At 39.0% G+C, this 26078-nt stretch overlaps 1 protein-coding gene across 2 annotated transcripts in view; it reads left to right on the plus strand.

The window, feature by feature from the left end:
• Positions 1 to 26078, plus strand: part of SORCS1 (sortilin related VPS10 domain containing receptor 1) — a 424943-nt gene that overhangs the window by 391469 nt on the left and 7396 nt on the right. For both annotated transcript variants that reach the window (XM_015814373.1, XM_029283822.1), the window contains exons 19-23: positions 6770 to 6956; positions 11526 to 11659; positions 12621 to 12744; positions 15522 to 15634; positions 18239 to 18370. In XM_015814373.1, coding sequence (XP_015669859.1) covers positions 6770 to 6956; positions 11526 to 11659; positions 12621 to 12744; positions 15522 to 15634; positions 18239 to 18370 — 690 coding nt within the window. The remainder of the gene's footprint in view (positions 1 to 6769; positions 6957 to 11525; positions 11660 to 12620; positions 12745 to 15521; positions 15635 to 18238; positions 18371 to 26078) is intronic.

Genomic DNA, 26078 nt, shown 5'->3' on the forward strand with positions numbered 1-26078 from the left:
CTGTTGACCGGTCCCGGCGCGGACTGCAATGGGGCCTTAGCAGCTAGCTTGAGTAGGCTTGCGTGGAATATGGGATGTATTTTCCCCAACAAGGGGGGAAGTCTCAGGCGTACGGTTACCGGGTTAAGTACCCGTGTTATCTGGAACGGCCCTATGTATTTGGGACCCAACTTCTTGCAGGGTACCTTCAACCGGATGTATTTTGTTGACAGGTACACCCAGTCCCCCACCCGAAAGGGCCTGTGTTCCCCCCTCTTTTTGTCGGCCTGCATTTTAACCGCAGCCTCGGCCTGCCTTAGGGCATCTTTTACCTTTCCCCATAGGTCCGTTACCCGTGTGATCCAGGTAGGTGGGGAGTGGGGGGTGACTGTCCCCTGGGGCCACTCGGGGATGGGAACGAAGTCCACCCCATGCACTACCCGAAAGGGGGTAAACCCCGTGCTGCCATGCACGGTATTATTGTACGCCACTTCAGCGAACAGCAGGAGGTCCACCCAATCGTCCTGCTGGTAGGTGACGTAGCTGCGTAGATATCGCTCTAACATAGCGTTTGCTCGTTCCGCTGCTCCGTTGGTGCTGGGATGGTACGCCGAACTGAGGCCTTGGGATGTCCCAAGGAGCCGGAGGAAGTCACGCCAGAACCGTGCGGTGAACTGCACTCCCCGGTCAGATATGACGCGCTGAGGTGCTCCGTGCAGACGATATATATGCTGAAGGAAGAGACGCGCCAGCCGCTGCGCTGAAGGCAGGCCCTTGCAGGGGATGAAATGGGCCTGCTTTGAAAAGAGGTCGATGACCGTCCAGATCACAGTGTGACCACGGCTGTTTGGTAGGTCGATGACGAAGTCCATGGCGATCTCCTCCCATGGACGGTGCGGGTCGGCAACCTTCTGCAACAGACCCAGCGGTTTTCCCACACGGGGTTTAGCAGTGGCACACACGTGACACGTTTTCACGTATGCTTCCACTTCCGGCTTCATTCTGGGCCACCAGAACTGCCGTCGAACAAGATGTAAGGTTTTGAGGAACCCGAAGTGTCCTGCCTGCTTGGCATCATGGCACCGGTGGAGGACAGTGTTTCGTAGCACCTCAGGAACGTACATCTTGTCGCCTTTCCATGCTACCCCCTCCCTCTGTGTCAACAGGCTCGGGTGGTCCCGGAGCCAGACGTCAGCCCGAGTGGCTTCCTGCAAACCTGGCAACGTGCAAGCCCCCACTGGATTGGGGTTGAGCCGCGCGACCCCTTGGCTATATGGCGGCATGATGGCCTGTACCACCTCCTCCCTTTTGCTATGGTACTGCGGCATACGCGATAGAGCGTCCGCCAGGAAATTTTTCCCCCCAGGCACATACTTCAGGGTGAACCGGAAACGGGCAAAGTACTGGGCCCACCTTACGTGCTTGGGGGACAGGCATCGTGGTGCTTGTAATGCCTCGAGGTTTTTATGGTCAGTCCATACCTCGAATGGTAAGGCTGCCCCCTCTAACAGGTGCCTCCACGTCGCCAGTGCCCACCGAACAGCGAACGCCTCATTCTCCCAGATCGCCCATGTCCTTTCAGTCGTCGTGAACTTGCGAGACGTATAGGCACAGGGTTGTAGGGTTCCGTGACTGTTCCGTTGGAGGAGTACCGCTCCGACGGCTACGTCGCTGGCGTCAGCCTGGACCACGAAAGGGGCATCAGGCTGTGGATGGAGTAACACCGGCTCTTTGGCGAAGAGGGCTTTCAGGTCCTCGAAAGCCCTTTGGCACACCAGGGTCCAGGGCAATGGTTGACCAGGTTTCGGCTTGCCAGTCAGATGTTTGGTACGTAACAGGTCCGTTAGGGGATGGGCAACAGCAGCGAAGGATGGAATAAACTGTCGGTAAAAATTGGCAAATCCCAGGAAGCTTTGTAACTGACGACGCGTCCTGGGAGCTTGCCACTCCAGCACTGCCTGAACCTTCCGTGGGTCCATTTCCACGCCATCCACTGAAATGCGATACCCCAGGTAGTCCAGCTGGGAGCGATGGAACTCGCACTTAGAAAGTTTTACATATAAGTTAGCGTCAAGCAGCTTCCGTAAGACTCGACGTACCAGGCTGACGTGTTCTTCCAGGGTTGTGGTGTAAATTAAAATGTCATCGAGGTAGACGAGCACCCCGCGGTACAGGTGCTTGTGCAACACTTGGTTGATTAGTTGCATGAAGACCGCCGGGGCTCCTTGCAATCCAAAGGGCATTACGCGGAACTGGAAGCTACCAAGAGGACAGTTGAACGCCGTCTTCCATTCGTCCCCATGCCGGATTCGTACTCTGTAGTACGCCTCCCGAAGGTCCAACTTCGTGAAGACACTCCCCTTACCAAGCTGGGCCAGCAGATCTTTCATCAAGGGTAGGGGGTATAGGTGCTCAACACACACTGCGTTGAGACCCCGAAAGTCGACACATAGGCGGAGGGATCCGTCCTTCTTCTCTTTGAACAGGACAGGCACAGCGACCCGGGACCAGGCGGGCTGGATGAACCCCCTCGCCAGGTTCTGATCAATGTACCATCGTAGTTCCTTGAGCTCTTTGGGTGCCATGGCATACATCCGGGGCTTCGGCAACTTGGCCCCGGGTAGGAGCTCGATCGCACAGTCGGTCGAGCGGTGAGGAGGTAGCTGGTCGCACTCCTTCTCGCTGAACACAGCGGCCAGGTCGCTGTACACTGCTGGGAAGGGCCCCTGCTCCTTCCCCTGTGCCTGTGCCATGGCCTGACACCCCTGTGGTGGACCAGCGGCCGCACACCCCGGGACCTGCTGCTCGTGTTTTACTCTTGGTGGCTGGGGCCCCACTGCAAGCTGGAGCTTACGGTAACCCCCCTCCCACCATATGGTCGGACCCCACTTGTCTAGCCAAGCCAGGCTGAGGATCACCGCCTCTGTCATAGCTGGGGCGACTATGAAGCGAAGGGTTTCCCAATGCCCGCCCAGTTCCAGGCGGACTGGCTCTGTAGCATGGGTAGCCGCCGCCCCCAAGAGGGATCCGTCCACTTGCTCAAATCAAACGGGTTGGGGTAGGCGGTGCAACCTAAGGCCGCAATCCCGTGCTACTGTCTCACTAATAAGACACCGTGTACACCCGGTATCTATAAGGGCCCGGCACTCCCTTCGTATCCCAGTCTTTGGGCTGGTTAGGACAATGGGCAGCACAAAGGGTCTTACTGGCTCACTCACCATGGGATCGTTTGCTGTGTCGTCCTTGCTGTCATCGGGAGCCGCCTGATACCTCGCTGTTGCTGTGGCGTCCTCCTGGACCGGGATGGCCCGTTGCGATGTTTGGCCGCCCTCAATCTCTCAGGTCCTTTTTTCGGGGTTGGTGTGGCCCGTCCGGTGGCTGTGGGGCCCCGTGGAGTGGGGGCTGGGCATTCAGCTGCTCGATGGCCCGGCTGGTTGCACCGGAAGCAGCGGAAGGAGGCAGCACCAGTCGGGACCGGGAGTTTAGCTGTACCCGCTGGCTGCCCACCCTCCCTCGGCCTGGCCACGGGTCGTTGAGTCTGGCCAGTTACTGCCCCCCTTTGTGGCACTCTCTCAACCCTGTGTCCAGTTCCACTGCCACTCTGCACCAGTCACGAAGTCGGTTGGGCACTCCCCGGTACACGCAGGCCTGGCGCAAGTCCTGATCCAGGCCCGCCCGGAAATGGTGCACCAACAACCGCTCTGGCCATAGGGAACTTAACCGGCCCGCCAACCGCCAGAAGTCCCGAACATAGTCAGCTGCGGACCGGCCCCGCTGCTTCAGCGCCAAGATCTCCGCTTCTGCCCGTTGCAGACGGGCCGTGTCCTCAAACCGGGCATGCAGGGCTTCGAGGAACAATCCTGCATGGCCCAACTCCTGGGCATGGTTGCTGTACAGGTCAGCGGCCCAAGCTGCCGCTTCCCCCTGCAACCCTGCGGTGACTGCGACCACCATCGCCCACTGGGACGGGTACTGGTGAGCGTACCAGTCCAGATGGCTGATCACGTGGCTCATAAACATAGCCAGCTGGTCAGGGTTGCCATCAAAGGTGATGGGAATGGGTGGTGGGCCCCAAGTGAACCCCAGACCCCATGGGCCCACTGGCTGGACCACACCCTGCGCCACTGTATGGGGGGTGGATAGGGGTTGAGTCCCGGGCCCAGGTCCCTGGGCCCCTGGTACTCTTCTTGACGGTGCCTCCCACGCGCCCCTAACCTCTGACCCACCTGACCAGGCTGGTTGGGGCTGCGGAGCTGGGCCCTCGGCTGCTGGAGCGGCAGCGGCCGGTGACAACCGAAGCCGCGGACTGCTTAGCCGGAAACGAGTCGAGTCCGAACGGTCCGATGACCCGGTCACCTGTTGCCAGGAGGATGGGCCCTGGTATCCGACCTCGCCGAACCGCTCCCGGAGCACGTCCATCGTGTACTCGCCGGGCGCAGTGGAATAACTCCAGTCCCCTTCCTCATCGCCTGAGACACGCCTTTCTCTCCACTCCAGGAGAGACGACCTAGCTTTGGGGGTCCGTGCCCGTTCCACCCCCACGTTTGCCAAAGCAGGGCTCTGCCACCACTCCCCCATGGTCCCGGAGGCCACGCCCTCCTGGGAGACTGCAGGGGTTGTGACCCGGGTCGCCTTGGGTCGGACCGCCGGCTGCGCCTCCAGGCTCTCAACAGCGGGCGTCAGGTCTCCAGCTCCAGTCAAGACGTCCTCCTTCGTTCCCTGAGGAGCGTCTTGCTTGCCTTCTGCCATTCCCTCGAAGCAAGGAGAATAGCTATGGGGTGATTAGATAGGGAAGAGTGCTGACTTACTATCACTCTCCGTCCGTCGGCGTCCCGAGAAGAGAAAGACGACAGGAACGCAGGAACGTGGTGCAAGCAGGGTGGTTTATTCCCCAGCCAAAACAAAGTCAGCACTGGGAGTGGCTTGCTCCCAGTGCTGTATATCGAGGTGCCACACCCCTTCCCTCCGCCCCCAGCAGCAAGCCAACATCCGCCTAAATCCTATAAATGCCTCTGGAGCCCGGCCCCACCCCTCCCTGGGATTAGTTCCATAGGGCGTGATGTCCCGTCGACCGCTTGGCAGCTGCACTCTGCCATTGTCCTGGCTAGTCCCTTTGCAGTCTCGCTTGTGCAGGCAGTGGTCGTGCAGGCGGCAGTCATTGCTGGCCCCTCCCCCGATGTCCGCGGTCTTCCCTGGCTCTCCGCTGCTTCCGTTCGCATGCGGCCTCCGTTCGTACGCTCCCCGCCTCGCCCTTGAGCTGGGCAATGCCGCCTGAAGTCTCTGCGGCTCGAGCGAGGTAGGTGGCGGCGGTGGCGCGGAGAAGCGAGAGGAGGGGGGTGGAGTGAACCTGCAGGTTGGGACGATGCTGGAGGAGAGCCGGGCGGCTGCGGTGTCGGCTGCTACGGCTTTCTGCTGCTGGGCGGCTGTGGCGGCGCTCGGCTGCTGCGGGTGTCGCGGGTCTCCCCCCCAGCGAATGGCAAGCCCCGTGGGGCTTGACACATCTGCTATCATCTTTAATGAAATCGCCACAATTTATATCAACATTTTAAAGGGTCTATCAACAGCTGTTGATCGTCAAAAAAAATTAAAAAAATTTACACACTGCAAGGTAAAAATGCACATATCTTCTACTCTCATGCTTTTCAAATTAAGTTTGCCTATACATAAACCAACAAAAGCAAATTTGTTCATTTTTGATGCTATTTCAATGCCAAAATTATTTGTTTGTTTTAATCTTTGCACCAGGTTTAAATGTGCCAATTTTGAGCACCAAAAGGACTTTTTTAGGGGCATGCATTAATTCTTTACTTCTCTGTTGATAATGCCAGAGAAAGTGTTTTCTTTAGAGAGAGAGAGGATTCATTATTTCTTTCTGCATAAATGAAGTTTGCATAAAATAGCAATACAGTTCTTTGCATATTTAACCTAGAATAAAATTGAGAATTGCTTCCAGTTAAACACACACAGAACTATGCTATTTGTAAAGGAGGAATAGAATGATCATATTCAAATATTTATAAGAATATTACAGCAGAAAAATGTCTCTATCTCTCTCATATAATACATGTGCATGCATGCCCATATGCACATTGCCTTATATGCAATTTCTCAGTAAGAGATGAACTTTTTAAATTTATTTTTATTTATTTATTTAAATGCATTGGCTCCCCAACTCTAGTAGACCCTGGATGTATTTAAGTGTGTGTGTGTGTTTGTGAAATATAATAAATAAAAGACAACTTGCACCATATTTCATTGTTCCTTTTTTATCACCTTTTTTACCACACTTTTACATTTTTCAGGCTGTACTCCTTCCTTTCATTTCAGTTATGTTTTAGCTGAACATAATGAAGCACTGTCTTATAATCTTGTCAAGATTTATTTAATAGCTAGCAAGATTCTATATGACCTCATTAAGTACAGTTTGACTTTATTAAACTTCCTTCAAGTTTAATAATAACAATAATCGTTAATCCTCTTGTTTATATATTTCTAGTTATATTTATGGTGGTCTTTTCACTGAGGCCTTTGTGTAAAGGGGTAGGAAAGTTTCATTCATGGTGGCTGTGTTCAATTTATCTTTTATTCCATTTTGTTTTAATTATTTTATCTTATTTTATTCCCATGGGTCCTGGAAACAAAGATTTCTATTTCCAAACTGAAGACATTTGTAACTAAAGCAGCCTATCCATCCAGGACAATCAATAGATAAGAAGGGCAAGCATTCAAATGTCTCCAATTTTGTACCATTTTCATTAAACTCATGTTTTCTTCCTGCTCTCCTATTTAGGGTGACATTCAAAGATCAATAATCCGTGTGGATTTTGGAGATGGTAGTGCTGTGTCATATGCCAATCTGAGCTCAACAGAAGATGGAATCAGGCACATCTATCAGAATGTTGGCATCTTCCGTGTAACTGCGCAGATCAAAAACAGCCTGGGGACTGACAGTGCAGTCCTGTATTTGCATGTAAATTGTATGTAATTACTGTTGGTATAAAAATACTTTAAAGATAAATTGATGTCAACTCAAATTAATTTGTTCTGCTTTTGATAAAAACTGTTGATGGTACAGGTGTTTCATTTTATTTTATACAAAGGTATTTTGGAAATGAACCAAGAATTAGAAAAGTGGGTGGAAAGGGCAAAGAACCAGAAAATAAACAGGAATTGCTTTAGGATATGATTTACGATGCTCTGCTTTAGTGATTCATATATCATCAGAAGTATGATTTTTCATAAATTTGTATCATGCTTGAGGCCCTGTGTTATAAACCAGGGTCAGTGGAAAAGAATAGGAAGTCACTTGGCCAATGCATCAAGTTCCTTCCAATTTTTAAGGGCTCTCCATCCCCTTCCCACACAATAGCTGAATAGTTGAAGAGAGTGAGATTTAGGTACAATACTTAATATGAGATAGAGAACAAGAGAAAAAGGATGAATCAGTGGAGTGCTATGAAAACTTTACATAGGGGGGAAATGGGAATCATGCTGTACTATATTATGAACACATTAAAAATCTACAAGATTAAACATGAATTCAATGAAGCTGTCTTAGGTTTATATCCCTGAAAACGTCTTACATATGTGAGGAAAAAGGGGATGCATTATTGTATACATAATTTTTTCCCTATTAAAAATTAATTGGTGATATGAAAAGGAACTAATAAGCCAAGAAATGTTGAGTAAAGTAGACCCATTGTTCTGGAATATCTTAGATCTACTTTATTTTCTCTTGTTCTGTGTTTTGATATTAAAAGATCTGGGCTTAGGCATTGTTTCAGATAAGCAAGATGCAGACACTTGTTATTGAATTTCTTTTCTTTTTGACCTGACAAGGAAATTTGTCCTACAGACCCTATGATGTTCTCACCAAGTCCATGTGATTGCAATAATATTGTATTTATCTATAGAATTTATATACTTTTTTAAGTATTGCACTGCCAAAAACATGTGCAGCTAAACAATTATATAAACCAATTATACTGTTTTGGGTGCACCCTGCCCTTTGGAACATCATATACCTCAAAATGAGATCTACATTGCCTTCCCCCCAACCTTCCATAAGGGTCTAAAAACCGGGCTCTGCCAGCAGGTCTGGAGACCCAATGGGTGGGTATCACTCTGGAGGTTGTTAGTAGATTGAGAGACGATCCCACATCCCCTCCCATAGTTTTCATGCCTCTTTCTCCCCTCTCTTTTAACCTTTTAGTTATAAATGTTTAATATAACTATGATTGCTGTTATTGCTGCTTTATCTTTTTAATATTTCTGGTTTTAATGTTTGTAAGTCACCGAAAGTTGCCTCTGGACGAGATAAATCCAATAAATAAATAAACAAATAAATAAATTTAATATTTAAACAAGAATTCCAATCAGTATTTAAACAGCATATTCTTCATTTCCATTTTATGTATAAACTAGTTGAACACTCAAATTTATTATAATTAGAGAGAGAGAGTAACATCCCAAATAACCTAACCCACAGTAACACAGAGTCAAGCAATCTGCTGCTGTTTGCTAAGAAAGGTTTTGCCATCCTGTTCCACTTTATATGCAAGTTAACAAGGCTACTTGAAGGAAAACCTTTTTGTTTATTCAGGCCATGACCTGAAGCAGAAATGTCATTGTCTGTATCATTCCCATCTTGTAACAGGATTACAGCCATGTAATTGCACCATATAATTTATTACATTCCTTGTCAGATTTTAAACTGCATAGGATGTGATGTTCTCTTCAATGTTTCAAGGATTAAATTCATAAACTTTTTGTGTAGCTGTAAAATTCTTAAGCTGCATATAGAAATGCAGCTATAGCTGCTAGAGTTTTTATTCTGGGATGGGAACCAAAGTGAGTTTATTCTCTATTTTTACACAGAGAAGCTAACACTATATTTGTGTGATAGTATAATATATCATCAAGCAGTGAAATCAAACTAAAACTAAAATTAAAATTGTTACAATCTAATAAGATGTTGGTGATTTTATGCAATTTCAGATAAAGATAGAAATTTCATGTGAGATGCTAGAATTCTGTGAGATTTCAATATTCTTGCCTTGTATCTTAGGAGAACTCATTGAAGAGCACTGAAATGTTAAAAGCTTTTTCAGTTTCATGTGATTTGGCCCATTTAAATTATTTCATATGTATTGTTATTCATCCTGAATCAATTCACCACAGAACGAAGTCTTATTCACTTACAGATCTAAAAGGCTGATCCAGATTTGTCTTGATTTCCATTATCCTTCTTGTTCCAAAGTCATTCTGCCAAACAAAGCACTGGAACCTGGGTTTCCTGACTATTGCATATTCTCCAAGTTTTGCTTCCCAATCTGGTACCATGGGCAAAGTATTTCTTTTTCATTGTGCCAGATTGTCTTTGTGGCTGTTAACATGCATATTAATAAATTATGGTATTTTTTGTTTATATGTTCTGGAGTAATTCCTAATAAACCTACATGAGGTTTCAGTTCAAAGTTTATATTTAGCTTTTTTTTGCTTGTTTATTTGTTTAATGTTATATATTTCTTTCCAATACTTATGAGGTATTTTATTTTACATAACCATTGCATGTAATACAAAGTTGCTTCTTTATACTGACATTTACCCCTTTTTTGTTATATGCTTTATCTATTTAATTATTGATGGAGCTATTACCATAAGTAAAGCATTTTATACCAATTTTCCTCATAGGTATTGTTGATAATTTTGTTTTCTTTATTATTTTCTATATAATTCCTCTCATGATTGTGTTCTTATTGTGCTTTTTAAGATTTTTTTATCTACTTTATCATATATTTTTTACTTGTTCTTTCCCCATGTCACATTTTAATGACATATTAAATGCCTAATCTAACTCTTTAACACTTATATTCCACTGACTCCCTCATGTGTGTTGCTTGTTTTGAAGGACAGAAAGAAAATTCAAGTGATGGAGAATACAAATCCATCACACTACCAGTCTTTGCTTTAAAGTTATTACAACAGTGAAACATCCATTTTAAAAAGCAACTAATGAAAGGTTAATGACATATGAAATAGAATAACAATTTCAAAAGAATTATTGTGTGCAATGCCATACAACTATGGGAATCTATGAGCATACAGGGATGCTTCAACTAATCGCACCAATGTTTTCTCTTGTGACAGCTGAAGTATTTTCATTTCACCTAATCTTTTTTAAAGGGAAATATACCTTTCTCCTACATAACCACTGTTATCATACTTTTCAATAGGATATCTAGAACAATGGTTTTTAAATTATTTGATTCAATTCCCCCCAAAATCCTACTTGCTTTATACAAAGTGCATTTGTGACAGCAACACCTAAACTACATCTTTGCCTCAGAAATAAGCAGTTATCTGCACAATTGGTATCTGCACAATCCCTTAATAACCTCCAGTTTAGAACATAGATTCTCCAGCATATATGCTTCGTGGAATTAATTAATCCTTGTGAATGCAAACATTTTTAATTCAAAGAGTACAAAGAATTTTCCAACTCTTGTTAGATACTATGTCATGTAAATAGTAGTACAACACCATCTGCTGTTCCAAAACTGCATTTTTAAATCTGTGTTTTTATCTTAATTGTAATAATTAGAACTACCTGCTTCAGTGATTTTCCTCCTAAATCAATATCAAAAACAGCAGATCTTTCAATGAACAATATATGCATTATTCTTCAGATGAGGTTTTTGAATCAGCACTTGAATGTACAGCCTGCACTGCTTTTTATAAGTTATCACACCAGAGAAATACAGTATAGATGATACATGTGTCATGTTCTCATATATGATGAGGCTTTACATGACTTCCTATCCATCTTGGAGGGAAAAGAGAGGAAATTTCTCTACTTTTATACACTGAAGATCCTGTGTGGTGTTTTTATGCACACTGATAGCTAGGAAACAGAATGTGACCAGTTTCATTCTGTTTGGGACATATCCTTCCTATGTATATACACAGCATTCTATGGGATTACAACCATTTACTGGAAAATGATTTCAAACTTTGGAAGTTTGCATTACAAGTTATATGCTGCCTTATTTGAATGTGAGCAAGATGATGCATTAAAGTCACGAAACATATTAAGTCATACTATTTCTATCAATATTACTCTGAAGTAGTATTTGGAGACAAGGATTTGCAGGATTTGCTTACAGGCCTTTGAAACAATTATTTCATTATTCTAATTCCTTCTACAATGGGAACATTATTCACTTCAAACAGAAAAGGTTCCCCTTTTTTCTGAAATGATATATGGTAGCTATTCTTCTGGTAGTCATAAGCTTGGGTTCTTCTAGAATTTAGATGTCTATCTTCTCCTTCTCCTTCTCCTTCTCCTTTCCCTTTCCTTTCATTACACCTCTGAGTGAATACATAGCCTGTAGGAGACTGCTCTAATCACATGCAAGTTGCAACAGTACTGAAATTAGATTGTAAATGAAGTAGCCTACAGTCCTACTGAAACTGCAGAACATAAAATTTAAAATCTGTTCATGTTTTTTATGAACATATTTTTCTTATTTCTTTTTCATTTCTAGGTCCTTTAGAGCATGTCCATTTGTCACTTCCATTTGTAACAACAAAGAACAAAGAAGTTAATGCCACAGCAATATTATGGCCCAGTCAAGTTGGAACTCTAACCTATATTTGGTGGTTTGGAAACAACACTGAGGTCTGTATTTCATGCAGTGAAATCAAAGGCTAATTAATGGGGGAGAATTAACTCAAGAAACAGATTACAGATTACTTGATTAATACAAAAGATTCTGTTTTTTCCCATCATGCAAAATATAGCTTAAAATAATATAATTGTTTAGCTTCATATTCATTTATATGTATGTCTGTTATTCTAGGGTTTGAAAGTATACCATTTTCTATTTTTATACTCAGGGTTGTCTATCGCACAGAAAAGGATAGTCTTTTGACTGAATGTCTGTATTTACCATCATTACTTTAAAAAAAACTTCCCACATCCTGGACACCACTGTTTATGTTATTTCATTAATGGAATATTTTAAATTCCTCAAATGAATTTCTGTCATATTAAACCACTGTTTATCAACCATGGCAATTTCCCCAATGCATAGACTTCATATTCCAGATTTCTACAGTCAACACAATCATTAACAAGAATTCTCAGAGTTGAATACATATACCTGGAAGTATAAAGGAAAAATATCAATCTTACCTAATCTATCCATACGTACATGTTGTACACTTTCAAAATTTGTTCATTATATTAAGCCTAAAATTTGATTTATTTGGATCATCTTGGTTTATTCTGTAATCACTAAGCCCAATTTTGTGGCTTAGTTTTTATATAAACCAAGACAAGCATTTGTTTATTATCACTCCCCTTTAGTATCTTATGAGAACTTATCCATCGTTTTCTGGATATGTAGGTACTTTTATGTAGCTTTTCTAGATGACAGGCTTTCATAGTTTATGGAACCTTTCATAATTTATGCTTTTTCATACAATTGAAAAATGTGAGAAAAATAAATCAGTGGCAGTAGCTTCCTAATGATTCTTAGGACATCTTTAATCCCAGTTTGTTTTTAGAAACATGCTTGTCTTGGCTTTTAATTACTACATTAATTAAATTTTCTTGTTTCCTTCTGATGTCTTTGCAGCCACTAATTACTCTAGAAGGGACCATCACATTTACCTTCTCTACAGAAGGTATGAACATAATCACAGTACAAGTTTCTGCAGGAAACACAATTCTGCAAGATACCAAGATGATTGCAGTGTATGGTGAGCCTTGTTTTTGTTCACTCTTTGTTGATTTATTCCTTAGGTTTCCATGGCCATTTCCCCTTTGCTGGGTTCTTGGGTTGAAAAAAAAGAACATAAGGACAAGAGTATACAAGGCAACTATATGACAATCAGATTAATCAAGAGCTTTGAAGTTGAACTTATATTTATTATCTTTTATAAGATCAAGGATCTATTTATCCATAACAAAGTGCATTCTTTGTACTTCATAATAGATTTACACCAAGAGAAATTCTTACTTTTCAGCAATTCAACACCTGGATCATATCTTGAAACAGAGATAAACACATGATTTCGACTGAGAGCTGCACTGAATTTTTATCATTTTCCCTTAGTGAGCATTTTTGTTGATACACCAGGAAAAAATAAGATTTAAGGGACAAAGAAGCAAATTAGGGATATGGTAGGGTTAGGGTTAGGGTTAAGGATGGGGATAGGGACAGGGACAGGGACGAGGATAGGGATAGGGATGAGGATAGGGTTAGCATTAGCGACAGGTTAAGCAACTGGATTATCTAATAGAACCAGGAAGCGTCCTGATGTAAATTATCCTCTAGAAGAACAAATGCTATCTTGTATGTGCAGGTCTCAATATGATTGTATGTGCAGGTCTCAATATGATTGTAAGAGTTTCAAATTAATTCTTTCCTCTACATGCTATAGATAAAAGTCCTCTACTTGCTCCAAAATCTTCTCCCAAATGGAAATTTTGGAGACTAAGCTATATTTGTATAAACAGCTGGAATGAAAGATGGCCTCTGCACATCTTTGCAATATATATATTTCTTTTTTTCACAACACTGGCCTTCCTACAAATTTCAAATATTGAGCATATTACTTCTCATAAATCCCCACTCAGTTTCCTCATTTTTTACAGCACTACTTAAAGTAATTGCCATGCTGCTTGTCGTATTTTGAGGGGTGTTTTCAAGTGTTTCATTTGAATCCTTTCAAAATACAAACAACCTAATTGCTATAGAGGCTGTCTGTATTTGGAGGAATACTGAAGAAAACACACAGACACATACCAAACTACCATATGTGTTTGAAGACATGCAAATGAAGACTTTGTCTAGATTCTTGTTTTAAGTCTCTTTTTAGTAACTTGGTTCACAGAGCACTAATACTTAATCAGCTGATTACCAATAAGGCTTCAGATTTATCTTCATTTAGAATTTGTTCTGGGTCAGTGCAAAATTGAAATTGGTTTAATCAGTATGATTTATATAGAAGACACTTTAAAATCAGTGCATAAATCATTGGTTGGTTGTTATGTTTGCAGACTTTTTAAATGCCTTAACTTTCTAAAATGGGCACATAATACAATTACAGCATTACAGTCTGCTAAATGCAGTGGAAAGATGAACAATTAGGAGCTTTTTCTACAGCTATTTTCTCCTCCTCTCTTTCTTCCTCAGTTGTGATTATCTGGACCACTGCAATATAGGTAGTCCTTGACTTACAACAGTTCACTTAGTGACTGTTCAATGTTACAACAGTACTGAAAAAAGTGACTTATGACTATATCTCACACTTATGACCATTGCAGCATCCCCATGGTCACTTGATCAAAATTCATACACTTGGCAACTGATTCATATTTATGACAGTCGCAATGTCCCAGGGCCATATGATCATCATTTGTGACCTTCTGATAAGCAAAGTCAATGGGGAAGCCAGATTCACTTAACAATTGTGTTACTAACTTAACAACTGCAGTGATTCACTTAACAATTGTGGCAAGAAAAATCATAAAAATTTGGGGCAAAATTCACTTAACAACTGTCTTACTTAGCAACAAAAATTTGGGGCTCAATTATAGTCATATGTCAAGGACTACCTGTATTTTACAAAGATACCTTTGATATCTTTCAATGTATAATCCTTTAAAATCTTTCAAATGAGCTTTTTTACCTCAGGTGCTTGTAGTTGAACTACAAAGTAACTAATTGAGAAATAATTACAAGAACCATATTGCATTCTAAGGATCATGCAAAAAACCCTTTAGTTGGTGATTTAGGCATAAGCTAAACTAGCTATATTACAGGACACAGGTGTCAAACTCGATCATGTCATGTGACGTATTGTGATGTATTATGTTTTTTGCCTTTGCGGAACTGGGGTGGGCATGGCCTGCACATGACACATCCGGCCCGTGGGCGCCAGTTTGACAGCCCTGGTACAGGGCCTCACAATCTGCAGGGCCTCACAATAATTTAGAATATCAGTTTTCTTATTATGAAAACAAGTTCATTTTTCCTTATGTTAATAAAAGTGACTGATTACTTATTTTGTCAGCATTGTTTGTCTGTATATTAAAAATATGTTTAAAATTACACTTAAACAGACGACATCCAGCCAGGCAAATGATCAATATGTAATCAGTAAATGCATTCATTTGAAAATAATTTGTATTTTTCACTTTAAATATTTTGCTATTAAATAATTAAAAGGCAAAATGTATGTTTTCACTTTATTTGTGGTGATCCAAGATCCTCTTTTAGTATGCATGTTTGTGAGATCTTGTGTAACTTTTTTAACAAGGGGCCTATAAGTTTTACATAGCTTAGGACCTCAAAAGGTCTAAATTCAGCAGTGATAGATATTTTGGAGGGGGTTTATTAGTTAGAATTTAAAATATTAGTCTGTTTCTATTTGCCTAAATGTATGCTATTTTAATGTGAGCACCATTTAATAACTTGTGATTCTCTGTTTTTTTCTTTCCATTTCACTCTTTTTCTCTCCTTTCCTTCTAGAGCATTTTCAGTCTTTACGGCTTTCGTTTTCTCCAAATCTGGATGAATACAATCCAGATATTCCTGAATGGAGACGGGATATTGGTCATGTCATTAAGATAGTTCTAGTTGAGGTAAAAAAAAAATGCATATTTTATTATATGCTTTGTTACCTTCCACTAATTTCTTTGAAAGGAGCATTTAGAAGATTCTGAATCCAATTTAAGACACAAAAATGATTTATAGGAATATTCCTTCCATTTATCAGATTAATATAAACAATTTTCATCCATTTAATTTCAGATTTTTTTTTAAAAAAATAAAAGTCTATATTCACACATACACATACAATTTTAAATTTATATATATATATACACAGTCACAGATGCTTGGTCTCACATAATTGTAATTGTGTTCTTTTGCAGCATGCTAAAAATGGAGTTGTATTTCTTTTCTTTACTAGCTGGGGAAGAGAGTTTTAAATATATAGTTTGGTATCTTTATCTTGTATTCTCATCTCTGCATGCTGTTTAAATCTAAAATTTTGTCCATATGGGTCATTGCAGTCTATCCTGTGTCTGTGTTAAATGATCATCCTACTTTCTCAATGTTATGGTACAGAATAATACAGATCAAGGGATACTGGGACCATTGTGCTAAATGCACTTGCAGAATTAATCCATAGTTCTGTATTACTAATTATCTATGAAGGTCTGGAATTGATAAGAACAATTCAAGAACATGATGAAGTATAGATTAGAATATTTTCACTGTAAATAGTTTTCAAATATTGAGGTATGGAAACAAATTTTCTCGCCAGGATGCAAGGAATATTTCTGTACAAAATTTGAATACCTTAGTTAAGACATAAAGAATGGCTAAACATGGGCTACCATATTAGACTCACCATGATTTAAACCTGAGCAGATTGTGCTATTATCAACAATGAAAATATGAAGGCCAAAAGTGACATAGGAAAGCTATAATAAGGCCACATAAAATATACATTAAAACTATGTTTACCATAGAGAGAACACTCTTTTCTTAAACTGGACTCATCAATAGAAGGGATCCATTTCAGACTTTCTTGAATTCTAGGCTGATGAGTTCCAATAGTTTCCAACCTGAAAATACACCGGGGGAATGGAAGTGACATCATTTATGATATGTTTGATGCAAATTAGATAGTGTCATCATACCTTATAGCAGATAAGGCAGGGGTGTCAAACTCACAACGTCACTGACGTGTCATGATATGTCACTGACGTTTCGTGACATGTCACTGATGTGTCATGACATGTCAGTGACATGTTGTGACATATCATGACTTTTTTCCATTGCCGGCAATGGGGTGGGCGCGGTTTCAGCATGATGCATGCCGGCAGTTTGACATCCCTGAGATAAGGTATATTTACAGCTTTTATCGCTCCCCCTCCCAAAAAGGTACATTCAAGAGGTACTAGCTTTAATTATAAAATATTCATTCATTCATTCATTCATTTTATATAGTTACCTTTTTGATATGCGATTCTTAGAGATGTACAAAATTTAAAAAAAAGTGGGTCTTAAAGGATTTTAATATAATTAACTATTTTTTAGCAGAGGTAGTTAAATCAACTAGAAACAATAAAGATGGTCAGGATAGTCTTAAAAATCATCCTGACTGAAATGTTGGGGGAGAAACCAGGTTTTTAGGGCCTGTCAGTAGATAAGCAGGGTCAGGACATCCAGAGTTTGGTGGGAATGTAGAGTAGGTGTGTGGCAGAGATGTCTTGCAGTGTATCATATGACATTGTTTAAATGATGCCAAGCCTATCAGATCTTATTGAATAGCAAAGATAATTGTAAACAGACAGTCCCATATAACCAGCCCCTGGGCATTCCTATATGCATATGTATTTCTATACAGAATGTCCTATAGGTTCTATTTTTAATTTATGTTATTATAACTCAATGGCCATGTTTCTGTAAATACAGAGAGAACCCCTGATTAAGTTAGTCTGATATATTATGTGTGGTAGAGCTCCCACTGTTCTTTTCTACCTCCTGTGCAAGATCTAAACAGGGTTGTTATATGATTTTTCACCTCTGTTTATCAAATTTTTAACATTTTTTTCTTCCAAATTCTTCCAAATTTGAACTTCAGAATTAATTGGTTTGTGTGTAACAATTCTTGTTGGGTTGTTTTGGGTCTAATATTGTTTTTTTTATTTCTATATTGATTTTGTAAATACCACAATGTGTGATACAATCTTTATTCATGTCATTCATGTTCATTAATTAATTTTCTTTGCAGATAGCTTTAAACTGTATATATTTTAAGTCCCCAAAACCAGCAATCACATTTACCACTGTCCAAGATTCTCTGCTGAGAAATGCCTATAGGAAGGGGAATATAATGCTTATCAAAAACTGGAAAATGGATTTTCTTGGTGGAAGATGTAGATTTGAATGCAATTGTATTTTATGATGAGACTGTGAGCAAAAGAAGCAAAAAAACAAAAACAAAAACCAAGCAATTCTAGGTTTAAAAGGTGGTGTGCATTTTTATTTATTAATAAAGAATATTAAATGTTGGAATAAATAGAATGATGGGATATAAATTAAATAAATAAAATTATTTGTATTAATAATGTCAGTAAAGTTAGAAAAATATATATTAGAAGACAACCAGTTCAAGTATATTTTAGCTACAGAGACAAAATTTTGGATGTCTAATGTGTTGTTACTTTTATTAGGCAACAAGCATTTCCAGTGAACAAATTTTGGTAGCAATCCTGCCAGGGTTACCCACCTCAGCTGAACTCTTTATTTTGCCCTATAAGAATATCAATGGAGAAAGTCAAGAAACAGCTGAAGATCTGCAACAGGTATCTGGTTCTTTTTGGTCCTTTTTATGTTACATAATATTGTTGAACTACTAAGAAATTTGCATTAAGCATTTCTGGAAAGTGGAGATCACATACATCTCACATTAATATTAATTTATAGTCATTTTTATTTTTACTTGCATTATTCTTGATTCTATAACCTTTCATTTTTCTCTAAATTGTTCCTTCAGTCACTGAATAAGTACATATTAACAAATTTAAAGAAGACAAAAAAAAAGGCTTGGGATTTCATAGTCTTAATAACCCAGGTTTTGTCAACAGCAACTCATGTCCTCATCATCTTAAGACTGGATTACAGCAACATTCAGTTCTTGGGGTTGCCTTGGAAGACCACATGGAAACATTAGCTCAGAGGTGTCAAACTCGCCACATCACGTGACATGTCACGACATATCGCAACCTTTTTTGAATTGCTGGAGCTGGGGAGGGCGCGGCCTCCATATGATACAACCGGCCCGTGGGCTGGCAGTTTGACACCCCTGCATTAGCTGGTATAGAATGAAGTTACCTGCTTGCTGGAAAATGATAGTCCCTTTAGATGGTTACTCTTATGCTTGGGACACTGCAATTTTAATCAAAAGTGTTCAGTTGGTTTTAACCTGTAAACCATGGTTTGGATCCAGGTTTTCTTATCTAGATCTAATCAAGCTTAGAATCTACAACTTAAATAATGGGAGTTTATTTCAAAGCATCTATCTTTATTTGTGGGGGGAACTAAATCAAATACAGTTGAAATTTTAAATTTCGGTATAACAATTTCTATTGCAGCACTATCTATATAAATAAAAATGTAAATGTTCGTTTGTTCAAAATCTTAAATCTCTGAAAGTTCTTCACCGATTGCTTTGACATTTTGACACAATGTTGCATTCGAATACGCACGTGTTTATATATACCTACTATTATATAGATGTCACACCTGTGACAGGTAAAAACAAAAAAGGGCCAATCTTTAGAATTGTGCAGTTTAGATCTAGACACGGATTGCTTCTCACATGGACAATTATATGTTGCGTGTTCTAGAGTCGACAAACCAGACAATCTCTATATTTGCACAGACAATGGAACAACAAAAAATATTGTATACCCACAAGCATTGTGAAATTAAACATATTACAAACGTGCGCTTTCTCTTTTCTTTCTTTTCCATTTAACCAGACTGAGCCACAGCAACGCGTGGCCGGGTACACCTAGTTTCTAATAAAACAGGATGAATGGAAGATTTTGGCTTCAGAAAGAATTATACACACACATAAATATATTTTTGATTGAGGATTTCTGGAACATGATGAGGGATGTAAAAGTAGACTTCACATTTTATGGTAGAATATCTCCAATCCGCAGACAGAAGGAAAAAAAGGAAATGAGCTGAAACATTTTTTTTATATGCTAAAGAAGTCTAACTCAGAAAGGCTTTACTGACTCTTTATTGCCTTAGAAGTCCTCAGGACACACAATGACTTGTTCTTCCCAGTTTCTGATAATTTATATATAGTTTTGGTAGAAAGGGATGTGTTAATTTCTTCTCTTGTAAGTCTGTAAGTCTGCAAAGTCCTAATATTAAATTTCTCATTAATGCAAATATATTTCCATTTGAGTAATGAATCAATTTATTACATTCATGCTTAATCGGCTAGCCAGTTTTACTTTCATTGACTTTTAATTCTAATAATAATAAATTAATTGTTTAAAATCCTTCTAAGTAACATTATATTTTGTTGGATGCCAGCTCTAATATCTTTACAATATTTGGGTAATTGTCCTGCAATTATGCATATATGCAAAGGCCTAACACCAAGAACTAGTAGTTTCTTTAAAGGCTGGCATTCTTTTATAGAGCAGATATTTGATTTTGGATGTTCTGGGAAAGTCCCACTATGATTCAACTGACTAAAATTATTTTTTTCTAAAATTTTGGGCCCTCATAATTTCTAACATACAAATATTACATTCAGGCCAAATCCAGAGGAGTTCAGTCTATTCCTTAAATCACTCTAGGTTTTTATGCCTGTGATTGAACTTTCTGCTCAGATCAGTACATTCAGAACAGTACATATTACAAATATTGGAACACCTCCAGTGATTTTAGTCATTCTTTATCCCATATGAGTTTCTTATAGGACATTAACCATATAGATAGCTTTTTACCCTGAAAGGTATAGTATTTAATCATTTTGAAAAATAAATAATAACAGCAGAAAATATATGTCACTGGAAATGATAATAATCCAAATTTTCAACTGAAATAAGATTATCTGTATTTAGACATTCTTAATTAAGCTGTAAACTTAAGTGTGCCAGCACTGGTATAAGCTGAAAGCTTTAAAGTTTCTATGTTTATGATGAGCTTATAAAATTTGTAATTTATGAACCTGAACAAATTTTAGTTCAAGCCTTTTTAGTTTTCCTACAAGAATATGTCCAGCACTGTTTTATTGTTGATATGCATTTTATATTTAACAAAGTTGTTCTTGTTGTCAGTACAATGCTGATAGACAATCTTTAGCTGGGTTGATTGAGTGATTGTGTACCATCGGTAACCTAGTGATCACATAGATAGATTTCTCCATGATTATCTGTCCCTAACCTAGTCCTTCAGGTCTTCCAATAGTGCACCCATACTTTTGCTGCTGATTAACCTCTTCTTCTCTTTCTTTCCATATTTCTCAGCTTCTCCAGACAGCTAGAGGTATAAGTCTCCAAAATGCCATAATTTAAGTCTGGTCATTTGTGTCATGAGTGAGAAGTCTGGATTAATTTATCCAATAATCCATTTGTTTGTGTTTTTAGCAGATGTAATAATATATAGGAAAAACCTTGGGACATGGACAAAGAGATGCTACTTAGGGAACCATCATAGTCCCCAACCTCATAATGGTTGCTACATAGTGAGAATTTTACTTTCAGACTTGCAAGATTGATGTCAGCCTTACGAGTATGTCATCTCTCCCAGCTAAATCATACTGGAAACAGGACTAGATTAACTTATTTTATTTTATTTTATTTTAAGCCTATTTTGACAGAATCTTGCAAGTCTGAAAGTACAGACTTCCTGCTGCCAGTTTTAAGTGCTTGATCTGTTTGGGTGGATCCGTCTTATTTTTTTCTCTGACTGTTCAGCACTGATAGCTCCTGTCTCTCTTGTCTGATTTATCTGTTTCTAGGCAGCATCTCTTCTCCTTGTTCCCCAAGGTCATCCCCACATTTCATTACACAGGTAGTCCAGATAGGAAACATGACCAGATAAAGTAATTCTACTTTATTGTAAAGCTATATTAACAGAAACTTACAGGTCTGAAAATTCTCCCACTGTCATCTTTACAGCTTGAGAATGTAGGGAGGGTAAGTTCTGAACCTCTTGCTCCACCCATTATGCTATGCTGTCTCTTGCCTGACAATTCCCAAAGCAGCATCTTCTAAGGTCTTTCCCACATACAAATGCAACAGTCCATGGTTTTCTCAGGAGTCTTCTCCAATACCAATGTTCAAAAGTGTCAATACTCTTTCTAACCTGTTTCTTCAAAGTTCATCCTCTCATACCTTCACATACCAACCAAATCCAGAAATATTCTGTTAAATCAGCCTGAAATCAGTCTAGTTCAATGTGCCTGGTGTTGACGTTTATGCTCAGTAGCCAGAACAATGCATATTAAAACTGTTGCTTGATTTCACATGGTGATTTTATTCCTTCTTTATCCCATATGAGATCCTTATGGTACATTAAACATGAGAATAACTTTTCACCCTGAAAGACATAGTTTTAAACAGGTTTTATTCCTACTGAATTTGTGAATGTATGCTAATGATATAATAAGCTTCCTACTGAAGCAGCTTCCATCTGACAAAAATGCACTCCTGACTTTATAGTACTTACCTTAATTTATTGTGTAAGCCACAACATTAGTTCACCCATCTTGCTGAATTCTTTAATCCATGATTTACAATGAAAATTCTGTGTTTATTTAATATTTTAAATCAAAGCAGGATTTTGTATGCAAAAGCAGAAGGAATGAAGCCACCCATTTTATTACAACGCTCCAGAGACCATTTTGATAAATCCAATAATCATATAAGTAAAATATAATCAGAAAAGTATAAAATTGTATAAAAGGACTTGAATGAGAGAGTGGGAGAAAAGTCTGTGTGATATGTGATATCCTATAACAAGAGTCATTTTTTCTGAATTTCTGATTCCAACATTTGAACTGCTATAGTTAAACATCACCACACTGCTAATTAAACTGTGCTGGATTTATAAGTGGACATAGCTGTAGGGGTTCTATATACCAAGTAGGAAAAATTAGAAGACACACCAGTTTTTTAAAAATAAGATCAATATTATGCTCCAGTGGTTCCACCACTGAATGTGTACATAAAGAAATAGGAAGGAGGAGTTGTGTTCCAAATCTGCATTTTAAACTGTGGTATTATTCTGAATGACACATAAATAAAACAGCCTGAAGTCAAGCAAATAATATAATTTCAAGAACATCATAGGGATGAGGTCATATACTTCGAACTGGGTACCTTAGTTTGTCAAAGCAGGCTTGGGAACATTTCTTTAGTATCGGTGTAATTTGAGTCTATGAAGTAAGTGAGGCTGCCTAAGGAGTAGGCTAATCAATCCATGGCAATGTCTTAGGCATTGGTTTCTTGCATGTTGTTTCATTATCATCCCACTCGATATATTTTTAAAAATGCATAAAAGTATTAATTTTGGAAGTAGTTTACCTTAAATTATGAGATTTTTATATGTATTTATTCACCTAAAGTTTCCATTTTATTTTCATTTTGCCACTTTTTAAAATCAAGACTTACAACACAATGTATGAAAATGACATCGAAGAACCTAGTCACGTGAGAACCAAGAAAAATGAATTTATCTTATAAAGAAGAATATGAAGAACAGAAGGATTGCAATAAATTCTTATGTCAGAGTTACAAATTAGCCTAGCAGAAAGTGTGAAACTCACTCCTTGTGGCACAAAGGAAAAGCAGGTTTTAGCAAGACACTGGAGGGCAGCATTGTATCTCTCCCAGTTTCTCTCTGCCTGTGAATTTAGGCTCTTGTACATCCATATACAGCCCTAGTTCATTCACTTTATAACCTAATTACACTGAATTGGATTATCGTCACATTGAAATTCATATTGAAACCAATGGCTGAATATAACAAATATTGACATTTTATTCAGAATTCACAAAACATGAAGTATATTTTTAAAACTTGAGAACTTGACTAAACATTTTATTCATTTTTGAAGTTTCTACTTGTCCATGAACATTTACTTCTGTTTATGTGAATGTTTATTCAGACACAAAATAGATTGTCTGTATCTGAGTCCAAGCCTCATTGCCTCAGATTTCAGTATAAACAAAAGGCTTTCTCTAATAATACATTCTTTTTGCTATGTATCATATTTTTGATGTGTCCTATCATTATTATGACTGTATCTGTGATAAGCATCATGCAGTATTTTTCAGTTAACAGTGCAGGGGCACCTTTAACTGAAGTCACAATTAACACTTTTAGGATGGCATGGGTAATAATGAATATAGTGGTGGGCAAAGTCAGAATTTTAGATATTGTTCTTTCTTTTTGAAGAGGGTCGTTCCATTTTTAAAATGGATTAAATCTATCTGTAGCTTATGCTACATTTTTTATATGCATCTTATTCGAGTTGTAGGAAACTGTTGCCATAGTTTTTGAGAAATTATAGTTGATGTGGGGTGCTAAGGAATATGGTTCACCACATGGTGCTTGGGTCTCAGATTGCCGGCCCCTCTTTTAAACCTGTTTCCTATTTTGAAAATGTAGTGTTGTTTAAAAAGCTACCTCTTTGAATTGCTGTGATCTTCAGATTGCAGATCATGATATTGTACATTATGAGATAGTTACATTGCACTTTGGTTCACAGTTGAAATAAACAGGTTGCTGAAGAATATAGATCCTGCTGACAAAAAATGAAATACATATATAATGTAAAATAAATTTGTACAAGTATCGTGACAGTAGTTTTGAATGAAAGTTATTTGTTTTTCTACTAAAATTAGTTATTGTTGTATTTCAAAATTAATTTTAGGGATTGTCACAATACACCAGGTTAAAAAGTAAACTTTGATTGAAACTTTGTTGTGGAGGTGCTGGTAAAACAAACAATATTTTAAAGAGGAGAGGGTGCTGCATCTATTTTTCATTTTATTTAAATGAGGTTTTACCACAATAGCTTCTCTTGAACTCTACACACTATTTTGTCATGTGCAGATCTATTACAGTATATTTTCTATGATGATATATTTTGGGGGATAGGGGCACTATCTGGCTCAAAGAACCATTTTTAACAAAATCAAGGAATTGTACTATGAAGATAATATTTTCCTTTTTCAGCAGGTTTTTTTTATCACCATGAGATTAAGTATTATAATAATTATAGTGCCAGCCCTAGTCAGTATTTGTCTAATGAAAAGCCTGAAAGGTAATCCATTCCCTGCTAGGGCCTAAAAAGGGGGAAAAACAAAAAATGTATTTTCCAAATACGATAGACCCAATGTGAGTCATAGGGAATATTTATCAGTATCCATTTACGCTCATATATATAGCATGTGCATGAAATGCACTCTTTTCAAACTACTTCAATTTTAGGCAACTAAAACGATTCCTATTTCGTAAAGAGCCCTGAGCCTTGAGACAAATGTACTTTAACAAAATAATAGATAATAGAAAACAACAACAGTCTCATATATATGGAGAGCAGTGGTGGCACAGAAGAGTGGTGGTAGTGTAGTGGTTAGAATGCTACTTCTCCTGACTGCCAGCTTTCAGCAGTTCGATTCTCACCAATTCAAGGTTGACTCAGCCTTCCATTCTTCGGAGGCTGGTAAAATGAGGACCCAGATTGCTGGAGACAATATGCTGACTCTGTAAACCACTTAGAGAGGGCTGTGAAGTAATACATAAGCCATATATTGTTATCATATGTTGTTATTGCTATATATGAAAAATAGAACGGAGATCATATGTTCACATCAGAGCTGCATTTTAGAGTAGAGTTAAAAATTGAAAATGGACTTGCAGGGGATGGAAATGTATTTTGTATGGAAATGTATTGTTAATATTTGCAGATGTCTAAGGATTCTTTAAAAGAATCTTATGTAGTTGCATCATAGGGTAAGACCTATGTAAAAATAATAGGTCTTGTATATAAGATGATTTGTCTGAAATCAGCATCCAGTTACAAAAAAGAAAGTGTACTTGCTGTTATATTTACCGTTGAATCTGAAGTTTTTCAGTAGGGGATATTTCTGTTAAAAGGCACCTGGTTATAAAGCTGGCATCTAACAGACAGAAGAAACCTGCCCTGGTAGATTTGTTTATTCTTTTCATGTATATATTCTTCAAATATCATTTTCTTGGTATTTATTTTGGAGTATCTCTTTGTGATAGAAAAATAAAACAGCTCTGTGGAGGAAAAAAATGTATATAACTTCATTTCATTTCATTTCATTTCATTTTATTCAATTTGTATCCCGCCCTTCTCCCGAAGGACTCAGGGCGGCTCACAACATTTTTTAAAACAAAAACAAACCCACAAACCCCACCGAATAAAACCAAATTAAAACCAATGTTTTAGAGTTGTGGTAATTAAAATTTCTAAGAAACCCAATTTAAAATCCTCCCTAGGCCAGG

Source organism: Protobothrops mucrosquamatus, unplaced genomic scaffold, assembly GCF_001527695.2.
Source record: "Protobothrops mucrosquamatus isolate PMUCROS unplaced genomic scaffold, P.Mucros_1.0 scaffold245, whole genome shotgun sequence".
Classification (NCBI taxonomy): Eukaryota; Metazoa; Chordata; class Lepidosauria; order Squamata; family Viperidae; genus Protobothrops; species Protobothrops mucrosquamatus.